At 41.1% G+C, this 26,515-nt stretch overlaps 1 protein-coding gene across 1 annotated transcript in view; it reads right to left on the reverse strand.

Annotated features, from left to right (window-relative positions):
* plxnd1 (plexin D1) overlaps window positions 1–26,515 on the reverse strand; it is a 125,758-nt gene that overhangs the window by 51,897 nt on the left and 47,346 nt on the right. The window contains exons 14-24 of the mRNA XM_042491788.2: window positions 20,520–20,625; window positions 19,080–19,219; window positions 17,867–18,046; window positions 17,380–17,464; window positions 16,078–16,347; window positions 12,594–12,743; window positions 8,768–8,882; window positions 8,055–8,162; window positions 5,317–5,429; window positions 2,415–2,519; window positions 1,215–1,345 (exon numbers count right to left, since the gene is read on the reverse strand). Coding sequence (XP_042347722.2) covers window positions 1,215–1,345; window positions 2,415–2,519; window positions 5,317–5,429; window positions 8,055–8,162; window positions 8,768–8,882; window positions 12,594–12,743; window positions 16,078–16,347; window positions 17,380–17,464; window positions 17,867–18,046; window positions 19,080–19,219; window positions 20,520–20,625 — 1,503 coding nt within the window. The remainder of the gene's footprint in view (window positions 1–1,214; window positions 1,346–2,414; window positions 2,520–5,316; window positions 5,430–8,054; window positions 8,163–8,767; window positions 8,883–12,593; window positions 12,744–16,077; window positions 16,348–17,379; window positions 17,465–17,866; window positions 18,047–19,079; window positions 19,220–20,519; window positions 20,626–26,515) is intronic.

Here is a 26,515-nt window from a genome sequence, read left to right on the forward strand (position 1 = left end):
GCTGCTGTTTGTGCAGCTGTTGTATTGAAATGTGCTTCAAATTTTTAGGCCACTTAATTTACATGTATCTCCAAGACTTTGCAACTCAGCGAAAAAATCTAGATTGATAAACAACACTACAGGTAAGAGGACAAATATATGCATTTGTGGTTTTGAGGTGAACTGTCCTTTTAAAATGTGAAATCTGCATTAACTGACTTTTTGGTCACAATTCTGTTTTGGTCTCCACCAGCTTCAGAGCAACAAGATCTCCTCCCTTGATGTATTTTGAAGAAGGCCCAGGTGTTATCAAAACAATGATGGGGACAGCCTTTTGCATTATATCTTGACAAAAGGTTATGTTTGGTTAACGTTAGACATGAGAGGCAATTCATGTAAAGGGTCAGTAGTTTGATTCAGGGAACAAACTGTTAAAAGCCCCTCAGCTTTGAGCACCACAAACACTGCAATTGATGTGTTGTTGTTTTTAGTCCTGAGCATCACTCTCCTGGGTCAAAATCTAGTGTTTGTTTGACCCATCCACCTCCCCTCCCACCACCCAAAGCAAGCTTTCACGCTTTCTAAACAACATCTGTTGCTCTGAGCTTCTAATGACGTGAATGGGTTTACACTGGAGTTGGTGGTAAGCGTGATGCATCTCACACAGATGCTAAATGGTGCCTGGAAACAAGGTTGATGACGTAAAACCAAAACAATAAGCTGAAAGATGGTAACGCTCTGAATAGTTTCCCCTAAAAAGTCTCACATGAAAATGTATGTAACTTCTATCAAAAAGCATATCATGATTTTATTTAAGCTGTTTTATTGCTATGTTAATGTTTTTTTCATATCATTTACTTTTGTGACATTTAATGACATTGTAGTTTGTTTCATTCTCCTTCAAATGTGTTTAGTTTTATTGTAAAGCAATTTGTAAAGGTGCTATATGAATAAAGTTTATCAATATTATTTTAAGAGTTGAGGTGAACCACCGTTAGGTGATCTTCAGGGATTCTTTACAAGTGACACCTTTCACAACCATGTAGCCATTTCGTCCCTTGTTAACAAAAAATATTGCTTATGGCAGCTTTAAAAACACTTCACAACATGGTGCAATCCAGTATAACACCACTATAAATCTGTGAGTTCTACCAATTGAATGTCCTACGGCCAATCTGGACGGATGCTTTTTTTTTTGTTTAACTGCCAGAACACATATCAGTTGATGCATTTACCTGTCTCGTACAGCGAAGTCCTTCTGCTGCTCCAAGGCGTGGACAAACGTGATCAGGAAGTGCTTGTTATTGAGGAGCGTGGAGAACAGAGTGATGCCCTCCTCTACATTGGGCCGTGTTGTGTTGGAGGCCTGAGGACAGACGGGGGCATGAAACAGTTATTTCTCTGCACAATTTCACCTAAACTGCATTACACACCTGCTGCGCCCTCCCTAATCTATTTCATCACCTCTTGTCTCAAGTGACCCATCTCGTGAACACTTCATCTTTCTATCACACCTCTTCCTCCTGCTTCTTTAGGCACCTCCCTTCTCTGGTACCAGTATCTCCTGCTCCAGTCCCCGACTGCGTGTGATTGTCTCTAAATGTGCAGAGTCGACTTAATGAGTGTGGCCTATCTATGGGTGCGACTAAGCAGCAGTGTGATGAAGTCTTCCCTCTGGACTGCAGCCATATGGTGTGGTTTGCAGCCTGACAGAAGGAGAACAGGGGTGTCCATTAAGATAAATGCCCGCCTGTGAGATTTATTTGCTGTGACCTGGAAAACACTTCCTGGGAAGACGATGCGGATCCAAGGCACTTCATCACCGCTAGACAGCCTCCCCCGGCTGCCGACCCAAAACCAGCGCTGCAATCGTTACTTTCTCTCTGCCTAACGTCCACAGACACACATGTGCGTCCTTTTGCTTTCAGCAGACTTTCATGAAAGTGCACGCTCCCTCTCCCACTCTCTCTTTATATCTCTCACTCCCATCCGCCCCTCCATTACACACACACACGCAACTAGAGATGGATTTGCTGAAAAGCATACTGTTCGCTTGTCCAAGAGCCAGTGGGAAGTGTGTCAACAACCTGCCATCAACTTAGTGGGCAGCGTGTTTTTTGACAAGCTGAAAATTTTTGTGTGTGTCTCTCTCACTAGAAACCACTGAATGACACGCATTAGTATTCATACGTGCACACACAAGAGTTTGCACAAACAGCGCACTGACACACTCGTCACGCACATTATAACAAACAAAGCACACAAAGGCAAAAATGCACAATATGCTTTTCTTTACTCCTCATCAACAACATAGTGAAACCTTAATAAGCTTCAGTTTGACCCAGTTGAGAAGCAAGAGAGTGAAAAAGGAGCCAAATCAAGGCACTCTAGCAGAAGAGAACCTAACCTAACATCCTAATGGTTTAACCCTTCACCTGCCAGTCCTGTAGCAGCGGGTGGGTCTCTGGCAGCGCTCGAGGGCCCAGGCCATCGTTCTCGTAGGCGGGCTGGACCAGACTCTTCTCATAATCAGAACACATCTGAAACACATATAAAAACACATGTAGAAGGCTGTAATACAATGTCAGCTCTAGTGATAAACACCATTGGTGTAATATAATTAAGTTCTAATACTTTGTCATAACACAGTATTTTTCGAGAGTATCTGTACTTAACTTGAGTTTTGATATTTCTGTCAATTTTCACTGTTACTCCATTACATATCCCCTGAACCTTTTTGTTACTTTATTACTACAAAAAAAAATGGGAAGGTTTGGCCAAAAAGTGTTTCTAGCTTGCAAGTTCGATCACAGGTTAACCCTTTAAAACCTGAATGAACTAGCTTGATTTCTTTCAAAAATCAGGAAAGAAGGTGATGAGCAACTTACTAATCAATGGCCCAACAATTGTAAAAGTTACAAAAAAAATAAAAACGAACAAAAAAAAAGAAAAAGAAAAAAATGAAAAGAGAGAAAAGTAACAACAAACAAGAAAAATATTTACGAAAGTGCTAATATATATATACACACACATTTTTTGTAACATAACCTTTTAAAGGAATTATAAATAAAGTTTTCTAGAAGATTTTCCCACTTTTATTTGATAATATCTAATAATACCCCCCTGCTAATTTTCAGGTCATTTCCTTTACACCTATTACAGATTATTTTTTGCAGTTTGGGGACATGTCTTTTTCAAATTGCTCATCATTTTTCCCCATGCTTTCAAAAGAAATCCAACCAATTTTCTCAGGTTTCAGAGGTTTAAATGCTGGTGAAAAGTGTCTAAACATGACACGGGGGAAAAAAAAAAAGATATCGATCGAAGTGTTAAAAGGTTAATCACATAAGGCCAAGTGCAAACAAATGCTCTTAAAGCCGCAGTTAAGTTTCGATTTCCAGTCTAACCCAGGCTGCATGTTGGATTAGATGCAACATCCTCACAACTTCATTCCACTTAAGAAAGAGACTGACTCCATGATGGAAGCAGAAAATGGCGTCCCACGGCAGAGAGGGCGAGTAATGAATCAAGGAGATAAAGATTTGTGACATTTTACTGCGTGATGATTGCTCCACTGCAGTGTGTACGCTCTGGAGTTCAAAGGTTTGGTTTAACCCTTTGAAACCAGAGCAAATTGGCTTTTTATTTTTAAAAAATGGTAAGAAGGCAATGCACAACTTAAGGAGAAAAGAGCAAAAGATTAGTAAAAAAGTACAAAAATCTTTTATGTAAACTATAAAAAAAAAGGAAAAGACCTAAAAAAATGCTTAAAATAATTAGAAATCTGTGAAATAATTTAAAATACAATTATATTATAATACATAACTATAAATATGGTTTTCTTTACATGCTGCATAATTTTCTAAATCTCTGAATTTTTTGCAGTATGCAGGACATTTCTTGCCAAGTGCACATTTGCTTTTTCCATGTTTTTGAAAGAAATCAAACCAATGTGCTCAGGGTTCAATGGTTTTAATACTTTTGAAAGGTGTCTAAACACAGCACAAGAAAAGTGATGTCGATCCAGATTTCAAACGGTTAAATGCTTTGAGTTATGAGGACAATCTTGTTTTTCTTCATGTGTAATGTACGCTCCATTTTTAAGGTGATATATATGTTAAAAAGAAATTCACTTCATGATCTTCCAAATTCTGACTTACCTGTACTTTCAATACTTAATTACATTTAGTACAGCAAAATTACTTTTGAAACTTAAGCACAGTATCAGATATCAGCTTTAAGACTTTTACTCAAGTAATATTCTAATAGGTGACCTTAACTTCTACCAAAGTCTGGTAAAAAGAAAAAATCTGTTCTTTTACTCAAGAATGGCTTTCAGGTGCTTTATCCACCACTGAATGAACAGAGATGATAGTCAGGGAAAATAAAAAAAGAGCTGGCCTTAGGAGTTTGACAATAAATTTGCAGTCTGGAACCAAAGGGCAGAATTTCATGAATAGGCTCCTGACTGACCATGAAAAAGGGAACATAACATCGTGACATAAAACGTCACAAGCCTTAATGGCTTCAGAGACAAACTGACCCACAGCCAAGAGGCACTCTTTCAACTCAGTCTGTCATTGCAGGATGGCAACATTTGGCTTGTATTCTAACTGTGCCTGTTTTTGTGAGTGTAATCTAAGAGAACCAGAAGCTCTAGTGGAAGAAAAAGAGCACAAAGGGTCATGAGTAGAGTGTTTGCTGTTTTAGCGGAAAATGAAGGGACGAAGCAGCAGCAACATTTGAATTTCTGTTTGTCTGTGTTGGTTTTCAACACTCTCCCCACTCACTTCCTTCACGACAGAAAACAGTGTCCACTGCAATGAAGTGGCGCGGCTGCCGTTGCACAAGCGTCTGTATACTTGCAAAACAGTGTGGGTGTGTGAGTTGAGTAGGGAGTGTGTTTTTGAGAAATCAGGGGAAAGTTTTCCTTGTCTCAGTGCCCGCCATTGTTTTGTCTCCTTGAAAGTCCATGCCTGTGGTTGGAAGACAAAGCCCGCTGAGCTGTGTCTGTCTGTATGAGTGGGAAAAAAAAAACACACCCACTGACAGATAGTCCCACAGTCTACCTTTAGGGTGGATTGTATGTCGGAAAAAATGCTTACCTATAGAGAACACATTAACTCTCCTGCAGGGTGCCTGACTGAGCTACCCTTCACCAGACATCTACTGTATGTTTAAAAGTTTCAAGGTGAATTTTCATCCTGAATATTACAAGCCGGTGGGAAATATGGGACATGTAGGGGGGAAAAAAATTATTAAAGACCCCATTGAGAAAAATGGTATTGTCAGTCTGCCAGTTGAAATCAGATAGCGAGGAAAAATAGGCTTTCTCACCTTGGGGAAGAAGGTGCGTGTGACAAACTGTTTGTACTCCAAAAAGGGGATGCCCTGGCTGCGATTCAGCTCCTTAGTCAGGTCTGTCATGTCCGTCTGCAACTCTGCAAAGCCTGGAAGGACAAAGAGGCTTGCATCATGGGAATGTTTTTTAACCACAGTCCTGTTTTTGGCTCCTTGAGATATTTGTTGCTAAGCAAATTCAGAAATGTGCTCACAGGCTAATGCAATAACAAATCAAACCCTCCCAGGGAGCCGTGGGATCTGAAACAATCTGGTTGATTTCACTGGGAGAGATTTTAGATGAGACAAAAAAATGTATTGTTTAGGGAAATACTGTTTAAGAAATAGAGGGATTCAGTGGAAAATAGTGGTGAGAATTGTAGATTGCAACCAGCTGAAACTTTTCATGGTCAGAATTCCTTCAGTGTTCACTATTCAGGAGATTTTTACCAGGAGCAGAATTACCTGCAGAGGTCTCATGCTCTCCAAAGCAAACAGACCAGGTGATTTAAGCTCATAAAAACACAGAATAAAGTGGTGTTCACCTTTTTTTCTCTGATAACTTAAGCAGTTTCACATTAAAAAAACACTAATTTTTGGAAACCCTCATCAAGGAGGTGCTGCTAAATACTATGTCCAAAACGAAAACTTGAATGGCCCTATGGAAAGCCATTATCTTACCCCTTTTTCACCAAAATTAGCTCATGTACAAGGGTTTTTTTCAACACAGGTTACTGCTAAAAATAGGCGATAGACAATTTTCCCATTGCCAGTTGACCAGAGCTGTGTACATGGCTCTGCAGCACTCGAGTAGGCCTTTCTGTGTGGGTGATTGTTTTTTTTTTGGTGTGTCACATTTGAATCACGGACAGGCCAAAAACCAGGTAAACTGTTAAAAGTAGCATGAATGGCATCCTGTTTAAGTTTTATGGTGATTGCTTCTTTTTACATATCTCTTACTTATTCAGTCTCTCTTTCAAACTTGGTGCAGACAGTTTTGGACCGATGTTTGAGTGTTGCTCGGGTGGAGACGGACAGCAATAAGTCATTGCATCTTGCTGATTAAGGGCATAAATTTAGTGTCTCCATCTGGGAATTTTGTTCTTATCAATGTCGATCAGTGCCAGAGCCGATAAATACCCGTGTATACTACAGAGTCATTTGACCAGTGGTTAAATACCAATTATAACCTTTCCCATTACATTAAAAAGCCAGATGTTAGCGGGCTTTTTGTACAGTGAAAAAGAGGCTATAGGTTTGACCTTTCTAGGCCACTGGGCTACTACTGACAAAGACCTGCTCCCGATGTAGATATATGCTAGTAAAAACATAACATTTCTTATTTTCAGGTTGTTATACACTAAAGAAAATATACTTATTACATTATATTTAATTTCTATCAATATATCCCCCTAAATCCCACACACTGGACCTTTAATTTTGGAAATCTAGTGTCATATTATAGTTGAATACTTAATGTACCAAACACTGATCCTCTGATCTTTTTCCTCCACTCTCCCTCCCTCTTCCTCTCTAAGTCCAGCATGGCATGCAAATATTTACCAAACGACAATCAGAGCAGCCAAATCCAGTCCCTCATCCCAAACATGTGTGCAGGCTGAGGTTTACATGCTGCAGAAACAGTATCAGCATGTCCACACCCCGACTTGAATCTGCGTGCTAATATTGTAGCCACTTTATTGGATAGCATGTTTGAGGAGGGGATAATGTTCTCCTCTAATGAGACGCTGGAGATCCCTTTATAGAAAAGCTCTTCCTGTCACAGGATGAGAGACGTATTTGGGTTACAATGCTGGTTTCCTCAGACTGTGTTTGTGTAGAAAGAAGGGAATACTAGACCCCAGGGATTTAAAACATATTTCATTTACTCCTCCAGGTTATTTATCCTCCTGCTCACTAAAGCGTCCTCTAAACCACCAGTCAGTTCACACCATCGACTCCTGATTAGACGCAGCAGGCCTGAATATCAAACCTCCCGTCTGCCTCAGACAAATACAAAAAACCTCTCATGCCTACAACCTGGAATATGTCAATTCCCATTTTCCTTCACTCCCTATTCGTCTGCTTTTATTTTATAATTCATCTTTTGTCTCAGCCGAACTCGCTTTCTGCACACTCACCCTGAACTCAGCCACAAATCTATCTGTGTCCTCTGACTAAATAACCTCTCCTCCGCTCCTCTGCTCCCTCCCACGCTTCTGCTTCTCCTCGGACTCGCGGCCCTGACTCCTGCTCCTATCGCTTCCTCCCTCCATTTCTCTTTCTCTATCCGTCCCCCCCATCTCTACGCAATAAATCTGGCTGCTCAGACGCGGAGTGGCCTTCACACAGCTTTACTCTAATGCCCTAGAAACATACACACACATATGCGCAGACAGACACGGTGCTAAACACACACACACAACACAGGCCTTGGTCCTACGACACGGCAGAGGCGATGTGGCCACTCGGTGTCTGCGTGTGACTGATCATTTGTCAGACACTGTGTTTTATGAGTCACGCTTACTCGGCACAAATCTGTCATCTGTTGTATCTCCCTCCCACTTCAGACAAGAAACAATCTCAAACACACATTTTTGCACACACAAACATATGTGGTCAATATTTCTGTTTTACCACAAGCTCTTTTTTCATGTCAATCGAAACAAAACATCAATTGAGGTCTAAACAACTCTGATAGCAGAGCTTGTACATTAGTCCTTTTGTAAACACACCTTTACGGATCTCCTCTCTGATCTGGGACTCCATCTCTTCCATTTGGAGTAGAGTTTTCTGCCAGTAACGTTCCGCCCTCCGACTCTTTGTGCAGTACACGACAAGAGCTGTGAAAGACAAAATGCATTTGGAATATAGTATGTTTCAACTCAAAGGCTGTAATCACTCACTGACAGCTTCCAGTAAACCTAAAGGATCAAAAAATGTGTCTAAAAGATTCTGAGCGTCTGAAATGACACTCAGAATATATCAGCTTTTGTGAACCTGTGATGAATATTTGCACGAATGTATCTCATTGTGAGAACATGCAAATGACAATGTTCTTTTTTTTGTGAATGTGCAGATAAAATTTGAGCACATATTTCAATAGCTATGTCACACATGAGGCTTAAAAGAAAAACAAGGGGTTCTGTGAACATCTGAGAGCAAATTCAAAGCAGGAAAATGTGCAAAAGTCCACCATAGCACCAATTTTTTACCCATACACCTGCTCGGTGCACACACACATGCAAAGAACACAGACTACAGTACGCACACACAGACAGCGAGGGGTAACAGTGGGGTCTTTGTGCTTTGGGTACTGAAGAGGGATGAAGCAAGTGCCGGAAACTATGACCCCAGAATTCCTTTTATCTGTTCCACATCTGGAGCATCCATCGCTGCAGCAGGCACACATCCATCATCTGCTGGTGAGTGTGTGTACACAACCTACCCACAGTGCACAGCAGCAGCAGCACGCAGCACACCACAATGGATACCACGATGGCCAGCTCACTGCCGCCGAGCTGAACTTTGGCGATGGTGTGACGGAAGTTCCCCACTTGCACCTAGAAAGAGAAAAAGGAACAATGCATGAAGCCAAACTGAGCTCTCCTTTTGCTTTCTTTTACCGCCTTTCTTCTTTAGTTTGAACCATTAACATGTTAAAGTATGTCTGGTCATGCCATATTTAGTCATATATTTACTTTAGTCATATATACTGTCAATACAGATGAACAGCACTATGTATGTCTTTTTGGGCATTTTTGCTCCCAAACATGTCTTCTTACAGATTAATGAAATGGAAATATCCAAAAAAATACACATATAGGTTTATTTTAGTTCAGCTTTCTGTTCTGGAAATGAATATAAAGGGTACATACTTAATTACATAATCCCTCATTTGCATATTCAAAAATAACATTTAAGAAAACTTGTAATATAAAAAAATTGTGATTGTAAGTGATCAACTTGAGAAGCTTCATTGCAAAATATCTTATACGAAAAACTTTTTCACCTGTAGTGTCCTATTTTTGGTCTAAAAGTGGGTGAAATTTTGCAGAACATATCTTAAAGGTCATTTCTGAAAATCAGTTTTTTTCTCACTCTGAACCAAAACTCTCCACTTCAGTGGCACTGAAATACACACAACTTTCCAGGTTTTTTGTTAATATATCATTCATAGTCATAGTCACATAACATTTTATTCCTAAAAACATGGTGAAAAATGATTTTTTTTATGACTGTTAGTATTTTCCATTTTTTTGAGTGACAAGAAGAAATATCAAAAATCCTCTCTATAAAATCTTTGACTAATAATTCAACAAAATACAACCAGATTTTATTAAATGCTCTTATTTCTATTCTAGAAAGTTATGCAAATTAGCACTTGCCTTGTTTGCAAATCTTAACAGAAATTTTCAGAAAACTTGTAATTCAAAACATAATTGTCTTAATGCCAGTTTCATGGTGATATGTACTGGTTACGTTTTACCCTATTCACATGTAGTGTCTCCTCTTAAACAATAACACAATGAGCAATAAAACTATATAAATCACATTACAAACAAAGCCTCTTCTCCAGAGAGACCATTAAACCTGCCCTGCATAAACCTAACAGAGTGCTGCTGGAATGAGTCCTAAAATGCGGAAATGAGTTTGCATTTTTGCACTTTCAGTTCCCTCGTGTCAAGAGCTATGGGTTTTTTTTAATGAGTTCTTTGGGTTAGACGCCTAAAATAAGTCTGTGGTTAACACAAGCTTAAGAGAAAATTGCTAGAAAATGTCTAAATGAGACTTCATCATGCTGAACACAGTTTTACAGCCTTGTTATGATGGCAAATGCAACCATAGCATCGTTTGTTTGTAGCCTAATGTTAGCTATTTACATCTGGTGGTTGCAATTATGGTAAAAAAAAAAACCCAAAAGTGGTGTTCATGTGTAATGATTATCTTGCTAATCAAAACATACAGTATAAGTATCAAAAACTTTTGTTTGCCACAGACCTTATTTTCTGCAATAATTCAAAATCCAATGGACTGGATTTACCAAAAAGTTAATCCCTGCAGTGATCTCTAGTTGTGTCCCTGGACATCTTGTAACTGTGTGAAGATATCTGAATTTTGGTCAGGTGTTTGGGACTTTTGGTTTTTTCACATGATGCTGTCTACTATGGTCTTTTTTTTAAAGAGACAGTCATTTCAATTTTTCTCCATACAATAACAAATCATTGTTCAAACTCATAATGATACAATTGCATAATTGCATTCTATGAATATTACTCACTATGACCTGTCATGGAAAAAAAAGATTATAGTATCTATATAATGAGCTGCTGTTCAGACGTTGTCACAAGTCTACTCCAAAGCTGCACGAGGACATAAAGGAAAGAGAAAATAAAGGCATGGACTTCTTTCTCGAGATCTGCAACTCTTAAATACCTCCCTGGATAGTTGGATGTCACATGATAGATCGGAACAACAAAGACAAAGACAGACAGAGCAGTAATGAGCTGAAAATGCACAGTAGGTGCATTCAATATTGTCTTTGCAATACAGTATAGAAATGCATGCAGCGTAACATGGGCAGCTTTTAATGGGAACACAGGTACCTGCACACATGCACAGATGCATCATTTTTTTTCATGGACACAGGTGCAGACACAGAAATAAATTACACACTATGGATTTTGAAAAATGGCCTCTTGCTGCAACGAGCTGTAGGAGTCACCCAGTTCAGAGCAACCCAGATGTGACAAGAAAAGGACTTTCACTTCTGCCTTCTGATTAGTCAGCAGGGTCTCTGTGGTCCCTCCTCACACCCTTCCCTCTCCTTCCCCAATCCGAACATACTTCATAAAAAGAGCCTCAGATAAAAAGCCTCCAATCCTCAGACCAAATCCGTCTTACGGCGGTCTTACTCTAAGGGGGGAAACTGGCTCGCTGGGCTCCTTCCGTCTTTTCTAATTCCATCTTTCTCTTTCTGGTCCAGGCATTTATTTACCCAGGCCAGTGAGAGAAGGCCTTCTTCCAGGGACTGCAGGAGCCAGGCCTGGTGTAATGGAGGGGAAAATGCCATTGTTCCATGTTCCTGTTTCGCTCGGGGTACAAAAACACTGCTTCCCCACATCCACTTCTGCAGCTCAGCAGCTCCACTTCAGAGCCAAGCAAAACACGGGCATGTAAAAATAGATGTGCCACCGAAAGTAAGTGAAGAAACATAAATGGCCATAAGCTATGCAACAGCCCAATGTGTACGCAATTCATTCAAAAGTGCAGACACAAAGGAAAATGTCTGTTGTTTACGCCACTGTCGAATGTGCACACTAATCATCCTCACTCCTCACGCGCAGGCAGACCACCCGTTTGTGTTTTGACATCTCATTTGACCCTTGCCCTGCCTTTATATGTCTGCTAATTGCCTGTGTTTATTCTCAGACATCCTGAGACGCAGACGGGGTTGGGTGGGGACGACAGGGAGCCACAGGTACTCAGAGAGAGAGAGAGAGAGCTCTCCTTCTATTTCTGTGTCAAAGTGGCGAAACAGTTCTTACAGTGCAACTCAGCTGACAGACAGAAACACAGAGGCATATGTTTCTGAGCTATTTCAGCGAACCACTCACAGTCTGACTCGTATTTAAATATAGATGAGTGCTTTCCCCCCCTCAATAAAGCCCTATCAGAATGGACAACAACAGATGGGAAACGTGGGTAGAAGGAAAAAGCGTGTCTGGTTTGATCAAGACCGCGCAGTCCTCGACCACGTCTTGATTAAGACCTTTAATTGCAATGGAGGGGATTCGGAGACGAAACAAAAACACAGGCGAGGAGTGAGATCACGGCTGAGTCAGACGACTCGCTGTGAGCAGATAGGTGATTGTGTCGGCGATGATAGACGGGCTGATAAGGGGATTAAAGAGATAAAGGGGGGGGAGTGGTAAACATTTCACTGTTTCACTGTGGCATTGTGGCACAGAGTGACGGCTCACCACCCCCACTAACTGCTGATTCATGGTGGCATGCTCAGAGACTACAAACCATTCATAATGCTTGGAGAGAGACACACATATCACTGACAGTGCACGGTCGTGCACAGATCAAATCTGTTTCAATGAACACCACAGATGGTCTGGATTCTGCCTAAATGTTTGGCTTAGGAGTGCTGTGTGACAGATGGGTGATATCCTTAAATTATCTTGGTCTATCCAGCAATATTTTCAACACGAGGTTGTATGTGTTTTTGTATTTTATTGTGGTGTTTTACATGTTTGCATACTTACAGTGACCGGCAGCTCTCTCTCACTGGAGCTCAGCAGTCCGTTGATGGTGCAGTGGAACAGCTGGTCGTTGTTGAAGCTGATGTTACAGGGATAGGAGCCAATCATCACCGAGTATTCCTCTGGCACCAGCTCCAGATCGCTCGGCCCTTTCTGCGCCAGAAAGTGAACAAAAAACAGCCGTCAGCTGGTCAGCGGTGAAACCAGAGGGGCCTGGTTTGAACAGGCAAAGATAACATTCATGAGGGCTGTAGCAGCTTTAACCCAAACATACTGTATGTGCAGACACTTTATCATATGCATATGCACACACGCACACACACACACACACACACACACACGCACACACGCACACACACACATACACACACACAGAAAGCAAGGTGCGGCAGGCCTGTCACGCAGCTGTCACACGGAGGAAGCCAGCAGAAAACTCATCCAGTTTGGGCTCGAGTTGAGCTTAAAGCAGCAAACATTCCCGCTGCCTCTCTCACATGGCCAGGGAAGTTTCTCCAAACAAACCCGTTGACAGTCATCCCTGCCTCTGCCCAAAATAACATTCTCAGGGCCTTTACAGGAGCCTTTTGGACTAAACTGCAAAAATCCTTTTTTATCAATCCAACTCTGACCTCCCAAATCCAAGCTCCACCTCTCACTGCTAATTTCTGGTTTAATTAAAGGGGCACTCTACTGATTTTACACTTAAAGTTTAGTTTACTAGTCATGACGAGTAGTGTTGGGTGTGGAAAGTACTGATTTATAACATAGTCTGTGGGGAATGGAGTTCAAAAAACATTTTGGCAGGGAGGGTTTCTTGAAAGTTGCTAGTAAATTGCATCATGGGAAATCCAGGGATTTTGGAGCTTGGTGCAGCTGCTTTTATTTTGACTTTTTCTCAGTAAATCTCTGGAATACCCCTTCAAAAGAGCTTTATACAATATTCAGAACATTAATATAGCAGCAAACAACTATTTGCTATGTAAATATATGGAGGAGTAATGGCGTCCTGACCAGAGAATGAAGTCACGCTCCCACTGTGCGTGCATATCAGTACATGTGAATCCCTCTGTGTGTTTATATCACACTGGCTAGCTAATCACCTTTGCTACATTGCGCTCATACAGCAGTTACCACTGATATTGTGATAGCATCATCGAGAAAGCATAGCACTGCTCCCACCCTTTGGTTCTTCCCCAGGTTAATACTGTTAGCTCTGTCAGCACTGTTGCCATTGTTAGCACCATTAGCTGCTAGCTGCTGGCTCAGCCTCTATAATGTTGAGAGCTGTGTGCAGAGAAAGTCTTAAACATTTATACACTCTGAATATTATATAGAGTTCCTTTAATATCAAAAGCATTACATTTTAATCAATTTCTTCTAAGTGATCAGGGAGCACAGCAACATTGCTGCAACTTAATCCAAAAAGGCAAGAAACATGCGAACATAGATAACCAGACAGATTATAAACAAGCCACCAGTACAGCTACATATCTTTAGCACTTTATATGTGGATAAAACTGAACCAGGAATTCATTTCGTAAACTGTGATGGATGTTTCAAGCAGACAATTCGACTAAAAAATGTTGCCATGCGCCTTTGCTCTTTCTTTAAATAAATTCAGCTTTCCTGAGGGTTTGTTTAAAACCTGTCTAATAATCTGACTGCTCTTGTTGTGTGCCATGTCAAACTTATTTTTAGAGATGTTGCAGCTTTCCTAAAATCTGTAGTTTACTGAACATTGTTAATATTAATATATAGGAATGATGCCAAACAATAGTAAAATAAGACCCAATTTGTCTGAAACTGCAATTCCCTTTAATATAAGAATGACAAGTGAAGAAGCTTTTGTGTGTGTGTGTGTGTGTGTGTGTGTGTGTGTGTGTGTGTGTGTGTGTGTGTGTGTGTGTGTGTTTGTGTGTTTGTTTGTATGTGTGTGTGTATGTTTATCCCCAGTGTGCTTCCTTGCTTTGATTACACCCTAAGGGCCCTGTCCTGTCCCTACTGCAGGATGCCACCCCCTGGGTCTCTGTCAACAAATGCTTCCTAACACAGACACAACACACACACTCAAACACATGCATCAGAAACACACACATACAAACACAAAGTGCATCAAACTATCACACAAATTATGTTTGAGCATACTGTAAAACATAGTGCATACATCACATATACAACACAACGTACTCGCACTCAAATTCACTGGACCAAAACAATGAAGTCTGAAGGCCAAAACAGGATGAAAGCAAACAAAATCCACCCACATTCCAGATCAGGTCCTTAATATAGGATCTGGCTGACTAACAAGCACCCTATTAAACAAACACACACATTCTCCCTCCCTCCAGCCTCTCCTCCCCCCTTCAGGTCCACCACAAGTGGAATCCACCTTCCTAAAGAAAACAGGAAACAACAGACAAGTCGCCCAGGCTGAGGCAGCGACTGCTGCAGGGGCCTCACAAACACACCGAGAGGAAGCTGCATCGTGTTCAAACTTCCCTGTCTGTGCCGTTAGCATGTGAATGTTGCACTGTGTCATAGCCGGCAGCTCTTTCAGATGACGAATCCATGCAGACAGGTGCTTAGATCAGCCAGACCACGGGAACATGGGACCTCCCACTGAGCTGCCACTGCACCTACCCCCCACCAACACCCCTCAGACCCCCAACTGAAATCAACATGTCTCGGCGGACGGGGCCTTTGATGTGTTTTATGTGCCTCTGGTTTATGTGAATATGAATAAAGGAACGCTCAGCCTCGTCTGCTGTTCACAGTGTGTGCAGTCACTTTACAGCAGTGCTGTTTTAGGAGCCAAGAAACAAGGGATCTTTAGGGAATATTATCACTTCTGCAGAGTTCGAAGATGGGTTTTGAAAGCCATGATTGTCAACAGCCACAGTGTTTCCTGCTGATGGTATCTTCAAGTTTGACTACATAAAAATGCAATTAACTGTAGTCTAGTCAGTGTCAAAATAGTACTTATTTACTTATTACTTAAATTAGATTTGGCTGTTCAATATGAATATTCCATGGCACAGAGTACAGCTGAGGTCAGGACTTTATAAAAAGGTAGTGACCAGGTGTCAGACCGCAGGCAGCACATATCGAAGAGTTAGTTACGAAAATAGTTGCAACACAGAACAAATGCAAATATTGTGAAGCGAAACGTAGAGCGAACAAAGCTGGGGTTGGCTTCCACTTTTGCTGGTGATACTGTTCACAAACAGGAGCAGACAAACCCTGCATAACATGCCTTTCAGTTATTCCAAAGGGTTAAGATTTCACATAATACAGTCATAGTGCTGTTGCAGACTATTGCTGCACAGCTGTAGTAAACCATACAACATATAGCCTTTGTAATCAATAAAACAATACCCCATCCAGTCAGAGGTGGACAACACTCACTCAAAAACATTTTCTAACAGAAAGTAAACATTTGACTTCTTACAAAAACAACGCAACAGTGAAGCCCTAATCTGTCACTCACAGTGATGATGAGTGTCAGCGGCTCTCCTGGGTGGTGTTTTATCAGCTTCTCCTTGTTGGCAGTGAAAAATTGAGGGTCCTCCACATACTCCAACAGGAAGTGACTTTTATGAGGCTCCCCCTCCTCTTCCTCTGCCTCACTATCAGCGTTGAAGGGGCTGTCCCCTGTGTAGAGGAATCCATTCAGAATAAACTGCACTGAGGTCTGCTGGGACTGGCTGGACGCTGGGGATGGGCAGGTGATCGTGAAGGGGGAGACAACCGTGCAGCGCTAAAAGAAGGACCAGAGAAGACAAAGTAGCTAAAAATGCACTTCATGCCTTTCCCTTCACCTATCAGATGGTTAATGCGATGATCTTGCAACATAATTCACATTAAACTGTAATGTGTGCATCCTTTTTTTGGGGGAAATTCACGTATTCTCTTTCTTGGGGTGAGTGAGATTAAACAATCAATATCTCTGCAGCTCAATAAATACTATTAGCATGTCATATCTCATTTAGGGAGTTATCTGTTTCTTAGCTTGGTACAGTGACTCTCTCACTTCTTTGTTTACCTTTGTTTCCTCTGGACAGAGCCAGGCTGGTTTCCACCTGTTGTCAGTCTTTATGCTTAGATAAGCTAAACAGTTGCTGTAGCTGTAGCATCTTATTTGACAGATATAGAGTGGAATCAATCTTCTCATCTTACTTACTGCAAGAAAGCAAATAAGTGCATTTCCCCAAAAGTCAAACCAGTCCTGTAAGTTTTTTTCCGGTTGCTAGAAGTGTAATGAAACATTGGAAACTTTGTTTCTTTTCCATTTTTGTGTACTTAAAGGTCACACGTATGTGTACAATATAGGGGGGTATATTGACAGAAATATGATTTATCTATATACCAATAATATAATACCTACAATATTATATAATATAATAGGTATGTTTTCTTTAGTGTTTATTCACCTGAGAATAAAAATTTAGATAGTTCATGGTTTTGTGTCTTAACGTTTTAGAAACAACCACTGTTGGCAGCTGACAAAGATGGTGTGAAAACAATTGTTTTTAACAATCAAACAGCTTAAATCAGTGTATTCAATTCAGTAAATGCTCCGTGATAATTTGACTCCCAGTAAAAAAAAAAAAAAACTCCTGAACAATTAACACTGAAGGAACCTTTACTGGGAGTTCACGCTTGGCACACAGAAGAAGTTTCATCTGGTTGCAAACCAATCTTACACTCTGTTCCTTTAATCAAACTCTGATTATAAGGTTGAAAAAATTATATCAAATAAAAAACGCAAACAGTTCAGTTGATTACTCACTTTTTCTCCAATTTCCAGCACCTCCATGGTGACGCTTTGCACCAGATCAAAACCCTGGCCTGTCACTGTGATGGTCCTGCCGCCACTGTGACACACACACACACACACACACACACACACGGACACACGGACAGAGAGTCACATCTCAGCTATGACAATGAAAATGTGTCAAATTCACACTGGTATGCAAATACTTCTGGGACACTGCACCAAAACAAGAGAGAAACAGGGGACCAGATAATAATGCAAAACAGTTCGACTGCAGTGCAAATCCGCGCACATGTCATCAAAGACATGCCGCTATGCTGTCACACACATGCTGAGCTATTTAGAACACAATAGAGAGAAAATGTGCAGAAAAAGCTGCCATCAGGACAACATTACAGTAATGACTTATGTCAGTGACTGAAACCGTAGAGTCCTCCAGCTTGAGATATTTCAGACATCTTGGTTTTAATGCTTGTGGTGTCTGTAGCACTCTACTTACCTGAGGTAGCTCTTTTTAGGGTGGATGAAGTTGATGACGGGGTTCTTCTCGTAGGTGTATGTGGTGCTGAGCTCTGCACTTTGACAGGGAAGGTTTTCAAACTCCACACACACTGTCACTGAGTCAGTGTGTGCATGTAAGGCTGGAGGCATGGTGCACTCAATGGTTTCATCTGTTTTCCTAAAAAAAAAAAAAAACAAGGTAAACACTGTGACTGCAAATCTTGTGATGTCTACAAGTACTCAAACCTCAAAAATGTTTCCACTTAAAATCAAAGTTTGGTTTAAAGGAGTTTGGTGAATTTTCACAAGTGTTTATTATACCTAATAATAGATACAAGCAGAGCTGCTGACATGAACTTGGCACTGGCCTTGAGACTTGATTTAGGCTTAAAGGGACAGTTCAGGCACAAATCAAAAATACATATTTTTCCTCTTACCTGTAGTTCCATTTATCAGTCTAGATTGTTCTGAGTTGCTGAGTGTTGAAGATATCGGCCATAAAGATGTCTGCCTTTTTTTGAGCATAATGGAGCTAGATAGCACTCAGTTTGTGGTGCTCAAGCAAATACATGTGAAATACTCAGCAGCAATGTCTCTTTCTAGAAATTGTGATACAGCTGTTGTAGTTCGGTAGAAAAAAATAGTGCCTACATGAAACTGCTCACAACAAGGTCTGTGGATTATCTTGAGTAATTGTCTCATGATTCCTAGAAAGAGAAATTGTTGTTGAGTTTTTCAAATGTATTTTTTGGTGCATTGAGTCACCACAAGCAGAGTGCCATCTAGTTTCATTATATTTGAGAAAAAGCAGACATCTCTACAGCTGATATCTCCAACACTCTGCAACTCACACACAAACGATCTAGAGTGATTGAAAGCAATAAAAGTAAGTGGAAAAATCTGTATTTTTTATTTTAAGGTGAACTTTCCCTTTAACTAAAGTGATAATTATCCTATTTGAGATTCGAAAGCAAAAAACTTTGAAGTCTTAAGATAAAGCTAATAAAATCCCTCAATCGTAAATAAGACCGCTTTATGCAGGCCTTGTATAGCCACACAGCTTGAACATAAATCATTAGGTCTGCGCTTTTGTAGCACCATGAAATGACACAAGACTGTGTTAAAAGACTCTGACAGACTTAAGACTTGACCTGCCTCTAACACTTAAAAAGGACTCTGGCTATAGGTAATTTGAAACAAGCAGCACTCACTCTCTGATGGTACACTCCAGCGTGTTGTTGACCTTGACTCTGACCTGAGAGCCAATGTCCAGGTGCTCCCCTGTGATGATGACTACAGTCCCTCCAGCACGAGAGCCCTTTGTTGGCTCCATGGACAGCAGCTTTGGGACCTGAATACAGACAAGATGATACAACACATGACTAAACAACACATCAAGTGTATCACTCGACATCTGACAGCTTCTGTCACTGGAAAAGACAGGCTTACTCAAACTGTGTTTTGTGCTCTATGATGCTTTTCTTGACACCAAATAAAAAATCTCTCCTCATCCTTTGAGGTTCACGTATCTTGTCTTTAGAGATCGGCCGAGACAGCTGCTGACTACAACAGTAAATTAGTGAAGAAAACTGTGAAGACAGCCCACGCTGCAATATGTTAAAAGTGCTGGTGAAGCCAACAGGCCTTTGGGCTCTAGCTTGCAGGACAGCTATACTAAGAGGCAATAATGTTCATGCATACACAGTCATAAATGCACATGCAAACCCGTATACACATGCACACAAATTTTCCTGGGGCAAAGATGAATATCGCTGTCCAGCTCTGCAGCTACCAGCATCAGCATTCCCGCTCTTTCCCAACTTTCTATCCCCGCCATGAACCTCGCCTCCAGGGAAACCTCTCATCCTCGCTGACAGGATTCACTTCCTCAGTGTGCATACATGGAGGAGACCTATTGTGTGTTTGTGTGTCAGAGTGGGCGTAAGGAGGCAGATGTTTCCGTCGAAAGATTTTGAGGAAGGAGATGCAGGAGAGGCACACATCCTGTCTCCACAACCCCACATCTTCCCCTCTACACCCATCGGTGAAAACCTCTCTCACACTGAGCATCTCAGAGTCGGATAAGGGAACCCGAAAGGGGTTCCCACAACAGTAATGTTTGTTGTTTTGGATTTTCTTCATCCTCCTGTATCAAGACGGGCTTCAAGATTGGGGGTAATTTCTCTGCGGGATGACTCACAGGCAGAGCTGCTCTTAGGAGCCGCTGAAATGATGCACCGTTCCAGCTCTGAATTATGAAAAACTCTTTGTCTATAAACAAAGAGAAACAAAAGGCTTACATGGGTATTTCCAATCGCTGAATATTCCAAAGGGAGACTGCGTGGGTCGAGGTCAGTTAACACAATGCTGGCTAGCTCGCCTCGGCCAGTGATGAATTCAGAGCAAAGGGACATTCCAACAATCGCCATATTTGTTTTTGCTGGCAGCGAGTACGACATGACAATGGTGCTTAGTTGCAGCTCAGATGAACGTTTGAAGATTCCCACACACTCGCATTCCTCTGAATCATAAAACGCATCTGTTAACACTCAACTGACACACTTGGGAAAGGCTCTCCCAGTGGGGAACAGGGAACAAGAGAGCGTAGAAGAAGAAGAATGTGGAGGGAGACACGGACAGAGAATACTCACTAAATATGAGAAGCTCTCCTTTGACGTCCCCGTTCCACTCTGATCCACGTCCACTTGGATAATATCAGCCCTGTCATGTGCTGAGTGCCCGGTGACACACACCAGCCTGTGGAATTTAAATAACAAAAAAATAAGAGTGTTTCCTCCTTGTTTGGTTGTCAAAACATTATAATCAGAGATCAGTTAATAAAAAAAACCCTGATGATAATGGATAGCATCAGCATATAATTTCAATCTAATAAAAAAACTCACATTTCAAGTAAGGGAACCAATATAAAGATGAAGAAAGAGATCTAGATCATGACAGCTAAACAAAGACACATAATTAATCTTGGAGAATGGTGGTTATGAACTAATTCATCAGACCATATTGCATTTACATATGGAATCCAATAAAGGCCTTGAGATATCAGATATTAGGGGATGTAAGGTTCAAAGCTCTTCAGACCAGATGTGTCTAACCACAGAGGAGATTAAGAGGCTGCTGAGGCTTGTTCTCTCGCCTCCTGGCTGTGATTAAGCCTTGTGTCATCAGTGCATGCTCTACAGGGACGTCTCATATTAATGACACGGTGGTGTACTGAGGCACAGGGATCTACTGTTCTGGGGCCTCACTGGGATAAATATACTGGAGTGGGAGGGGAGGAGCGACCTTTATCGCCTCACATGATCCCCCCTCTAGCTTGACACCCTGTCGGTTTATTTAGTCAGGTGCCTGGTGCTACAGTGGTTATAAATTCTCAGCGAGTGATCGGATGATTGACGGAGAGATCGTGGGGAATTCATATGAGCGGAGGAGCTGTGTTTTATGTAGGAGGGCCTGGCAGGACATGCGATGAGACAAGGCTGGGCTGGACAGATTGGGGCTCGGCTGGGGTCAGGCTGTAGGGTCAGAGACCAGGGCTGACTCAGAAGGCTGTGTTTTTAAAGGAATATTTCACAATATAAAAAGAGCCCTCACATAAAACTATGCTATTTTTGCAGCAGAAAGGCTTAAATAGTTTTAGTGCTTCATGACCACAGAAATATGAGAAAAAGGACTCTCGCATTGGCTTTTGCTCAAAAGGTACAAAACCTACAACTACCAGAATGCATCAGACAGGTAAGGAGGGATATCTCAGCACTATTTAGATGGAGGGAAGTTTACCACAGTTCACATACCCACATTGTTTTGATATTAAGCTTGTGGATAATCTGCAAAGTATCCCTTTAAATGTCTGGCTTTATACTAATCAAACGAATGTAATGTTTTAACCGGACCTCAAGTGCTGCAGCATTCAATGAGCCCAATTAAAACATGGACTGTCTTTATGAGTCTGAATAGCTGTAAAAAAAAATCTTAAATAACCTGCAGTATGAGCCATCTGTTGTAAGCAAGGTCTATATATGTGCTCATTAATTACAGGAGCATCAGGTAAAGAAAGTCATTACACTTAAATTACACTCCTGTCAGTAACGTGTCACGGGGGCAGACGCGCACCTGTTTGAAGAAAATGCATCATTTCACATGCTCTGATTTAGGGGCAGAAAGAAAAGATAAAATGAAACTATTCAGAGATTCAAGCCTAAGGGAAATAAAAGAAATTGGAGAATGAATCAGCCTGAACCTGTAGGATCGCTGCAGGGCCCAACTGAATTCGGGCTGAGAATCAAACTCTTATCAAAAGAATACATCACAGTGTATGATATCTGCTATTGAAGCATGATGTTGAGGATTATTCTGCGGGAAACTAGACAAACATAAAAACAGTATATCTTGTAGAGTGCAGACAAAAGCTTATCAGCAGATTGAAGGTGTGATGGAGACAGCCTGTTTTAACAGTACACAGACTCTGGGTGTGTCAGGGTTTCTGCAGGGTTACGTTAAATTTAAGACTTTTTAAATCATTTTTTATATCAGATAGAGCGCTGTTTCATATCTGCTTCACAATCACAGCCAAAGTATGAAACCCAGTAGGGACGTTATGGCCTGAGAGTTATTATCTCCACAAGGCATAAGCCTGGAGGGGATCATGTATTTGGTTGGTTTTGTGTGTGTGTGTGTGAGTGTATGTATCTGTCTGTCCACAGTTGTCCACAGTCTTGCACTCTACTGGACAAATTAGTCGACTATTTGTGTGCACATTTATGACTGCTCATTGACCAATGCTTCCCCAGAAATCAGCTCAGCTGTTGAGGGCCTCAATTTGGCCTTTGTCGTGGCTCAAAAACTGACATCTAGAGAAAAGTTTTGTCTCATTATTAACTGGAGCATCTGCAAATTAGCTCCATAACTCATATGTTATGATCCATTAAAGTTAAGTTTGTTATGAAATAAATCAAGGGAGTTCGGAGGGGCAATTCCAATGAACACAACTTTGATACAGTCCGGCTGCAACCAGCTTTCATCCTGTCCCGCCACTTGGCGTCATACCACGGCTGGGGCATTTTAGCAGCTAAGATGATTTTGTAGATTTGGACATTTTTTCTTGATATTTGTTTGTATCCTAAGTAAGTGAGCAGGCTATGTAGATAAATGGTTTCTTTGTTGTCTACTTTAATTGTTTTTCTTGTTGTTATTTTCTACTTTGTTGTGTTTAGCCTACAGACAAAGCTGATTCCGTTAAAGGTCCAGTTAATGATTTATATCTGTGTTATAGTAATTAAATACATTCATCAATCCAGCAGTATTTCATATAGGCTACAGTGCCTGTTAACAGGAAAACTCCATCTGTTCTAAACAACGCGCAACAGCTCTACTATTCTACTATTTCATGATGATTAGCTTGATCTATAAAAGCCAGAGTCCAAGCTGGTGTCCTCTGATATCTTGTTTTGTCCAATCAACAGTCAAAAACCAAAATATACAGTATATCTACTTTACAATGAGAGTAAATAAGGAAATCCAAACATTGGACAATCTAGAAACCAGAAATGTTTCAGCATTTTTGCCTAAAAATGACGAGTAACCAAATATCAAAAAAAGATGCCCCATTTTCTGTTGATCGATTAATTAACTAGCCATAGCAGCTCTACCTGCAGTTTATAACAATAATTCCTGATGACATTTTACTGAAATTAACTGGCCCTCAACCTTGATAAGCGTCAAGAAATGCATAGATGGATTAACCTATTAAAAAGGATTAATAAAGTTAATTTAAGTTTCTGCTAAATCCGCTTGCTTGTTATGAGGCGATTAATTCTTATAACTAATGCATGTTGCAGCAGTGACAGTGCTTTTTAAAAATCTGATGGGGCTGACTGAAATACTACAAAAAAAAGAATCAACTGTTGCTCCAATCCCACTTTTAGTTCATATGTTTGTAAAATCTCTGAAGAGCTTTCTATCACATACAAAATATTCAAAAACAGTGAAATGTAAGGCTTTTTAATACCTTCTAGGAACTGTTTGAGGAAACATATGTTTGAAAACGCTTGCAGACCAGATGCCCTAGTGTGTGTGTGTGTGTGTGTGTGTGTGTGTGTGTGTGTGTGTGTGTGTGTGTGTGTGTGTGTTTGTGTGTGTGTGTGTGTGTGTGTGTGGTGTTGATGCAGTGTGATCCCCGTCAAAGGACACGCAGACTCTCTGAGCAGACAGAGCCTGGGCTGACCCCTGCTCCACATTCCAGCAACGCCCCACTGTGGAGACATTATGGGTTTCAGAGGGTGATATTTTGTCTAGTTCTTGAGATGTCTCTGATCATTTCCCTTGAGTGGATGATGATGATCATCAACAATCAAGCCTCTGAGTGTTTGGATGTGGTTGTTGTCTGCGGTGCAGCTAAAGAGACAGGGCGAAGGCCACTCAAGGCTCATATGAAAATGATAGAAAGGGCAGCCGTGGAGGACCGGAGCCAAGAAGTACTCCAGTAAATGAGGTGTGCCGAGACTGACTGTGCCATTAATTAAAATGTTGACACCGAGTGAGTGGAGCGCAGTCTCTCCAGTCTTGCACATTTTCCTTGTGGCACACAGCTGTGAACTTTCACCTCTCAGCACACGAGCAGACACCTGTCTCAACAGCCCTGCTAAATGAGGTCACATGTGTGTGTGCGCTGGTGAGTGTGTGTGTGTGTATGGCATTTCTGCCGTTGGAGTTTAGATCATCTGAATCAGGATATTTTTGTGAAAAAGGTTCTGGCATGAATAGGGATTCTAATAAGGTAAGATTAAATGTTAAGGCTTCAAGTTAAGGGAATGAGATACGATCATATCTAATCAAATCAACAGGAAGTCCCCACAAGTATAGAGATGTAAAAATGTGGGTGTGCTTGTGCAAGGCAAATGTGCTGACACTGTCAGATGCACTGACGTGTTATGATTTGTCAGTGCCACTTCCAGCAACGAGGATATGCTCTGCTGTCATAACAACCAGCCTCGGGAGCCAATGAGGAATGACGACACCAGATGAGAACACCCCTGGAGTGAAATGCGATTCGCTGTTTTCGACATGTGCGGTTTTGGGGAATGTGTCAGGCAGCTGGAGTGACAGGTAAGACCCGCAGGTCACCCTCGAACTGGTCTTAATACAATGAACGGCTTCAGTGGAGCGAGACCAGATAAACAGTTCCATTCAAGGAACATTACAGATACTGAATGGAAGTTTGGATGTAACTGTAGAGTTACTGACTTCCACTGAGCTCCGTTGTGCCGGTGTCGAAGCAGGGTCCTGCTGTCTCCATGGTGACAGTGTGATGGTCCCTGAGCCACAGAGGGATGGCGATGGAGTCATTTAAAATGAGAAGCGTGCTGCATAATAATATTTGTGAAAATTAGCCTCATGAATACATGAAAACTAAACCATGCAAGGATGGTTGACGTTCTATTTTCAAGACTGGTGGACGTGTAGGAGGCTAATGATGGTGGTTTTGAGAGGAAGTTCAGTAACTCATTCATCCTACCGACTACCCTCAGACCAAGAGGAATACTTTTGTGCTTTTTATTCTATGGTTTGAGTTTTTTCATGCCTATGTTGATACATTTGTTTCTACTGACAAAGATGTTTATGTTTCAATGAGTGCTTTTTGAAGGGACCAATGTACTGGCGCCCTGGGGGATGCCAGTAAAAAGCACCCAATTTTGCCTATGTATTTTTTTATGTTTTTTAGTTATTGATTTAGTTTGGAATTCAGTTTCATCAACTTAAACATTCAGATTCATGATTTGGGGGGCGTCTGGTGACTCAGTGGCTAGAGCAGACTCCCCGTATACAGAGAGTGTTCTTGCTGCTGCGGCTGCAGGTTCGATGATAGCCTTGGATTTGATTGATTGATATGCTGCATGTCGACCGCTCTCTCTCTTCCCCTTTCACGCTGAAGCTTTCTTATCCATTTAAGGCATAAAATCCCCAAAAAATAATATTTAAAAAAAAATAATCATAGTTTTGCCTTTTTTTATTTACCTTTTCAACTGTATCTCTGTGGTTTATAGATGATTTAGTAAAATTGAATAAAAACCACACCAGCTTTGCGTACTGATTGTGATAGTTCACCAACGCAGTTTTAATCGATGGAACTATTTATTGGGTGTATGTTTGCCATGGTACCTAATTAAAAGGATTGTCCATTGACAATCCTGTTTTTTTCTCAAAAAATTATGGGAACAAGTATTCAAATTTTTGCAGTGGGCTTCAAAATTGTTAATGCATGTCAGCCCTTTTTCAGGTAAGGCCTAATACTGTGGGACAAGTAACTTCTTTTGTCCATTAAATGTAATAAGTCTGCTAGCACTCACTGTTCTGTTGGATCTGAGTTTCAGGTCTGAGATGGTCCCATATTTCTTTGAGTTTTATTAAACTGTGACATATCCATCACTTAAGCTACATTTCTGCTTTCTGTCCACCTGACCACTCACATGCCTGAGAGCAAATCAGGTTGCCCTGACAACAGGTAATTGTTAGCCATCATCTCATGAGTCCTAATTGCAGCACAAGTGCTTCTCTTAGCAGTATTTCTATATAAATGATGTTAGTGTCAATGACATTTTCTTATTTCCTCCATCTTGTCATTCTGTGAGTG

Source organism: Plectropomus leopardus, chromosome 9 (genome assembly GCF_026936395.1).
Source record: "Plectropomus leopardus strain MGB_pleo_1.0 chromosome 9, ASM2693639v1, whole genome shotgun sequence".
Taxonomy (NCBI): Eukaryota; Metazoa; Chordata; class Actinopteri; order Perciformes; family Serranidae; genus Plectropomus; species Plectropomus leopardus.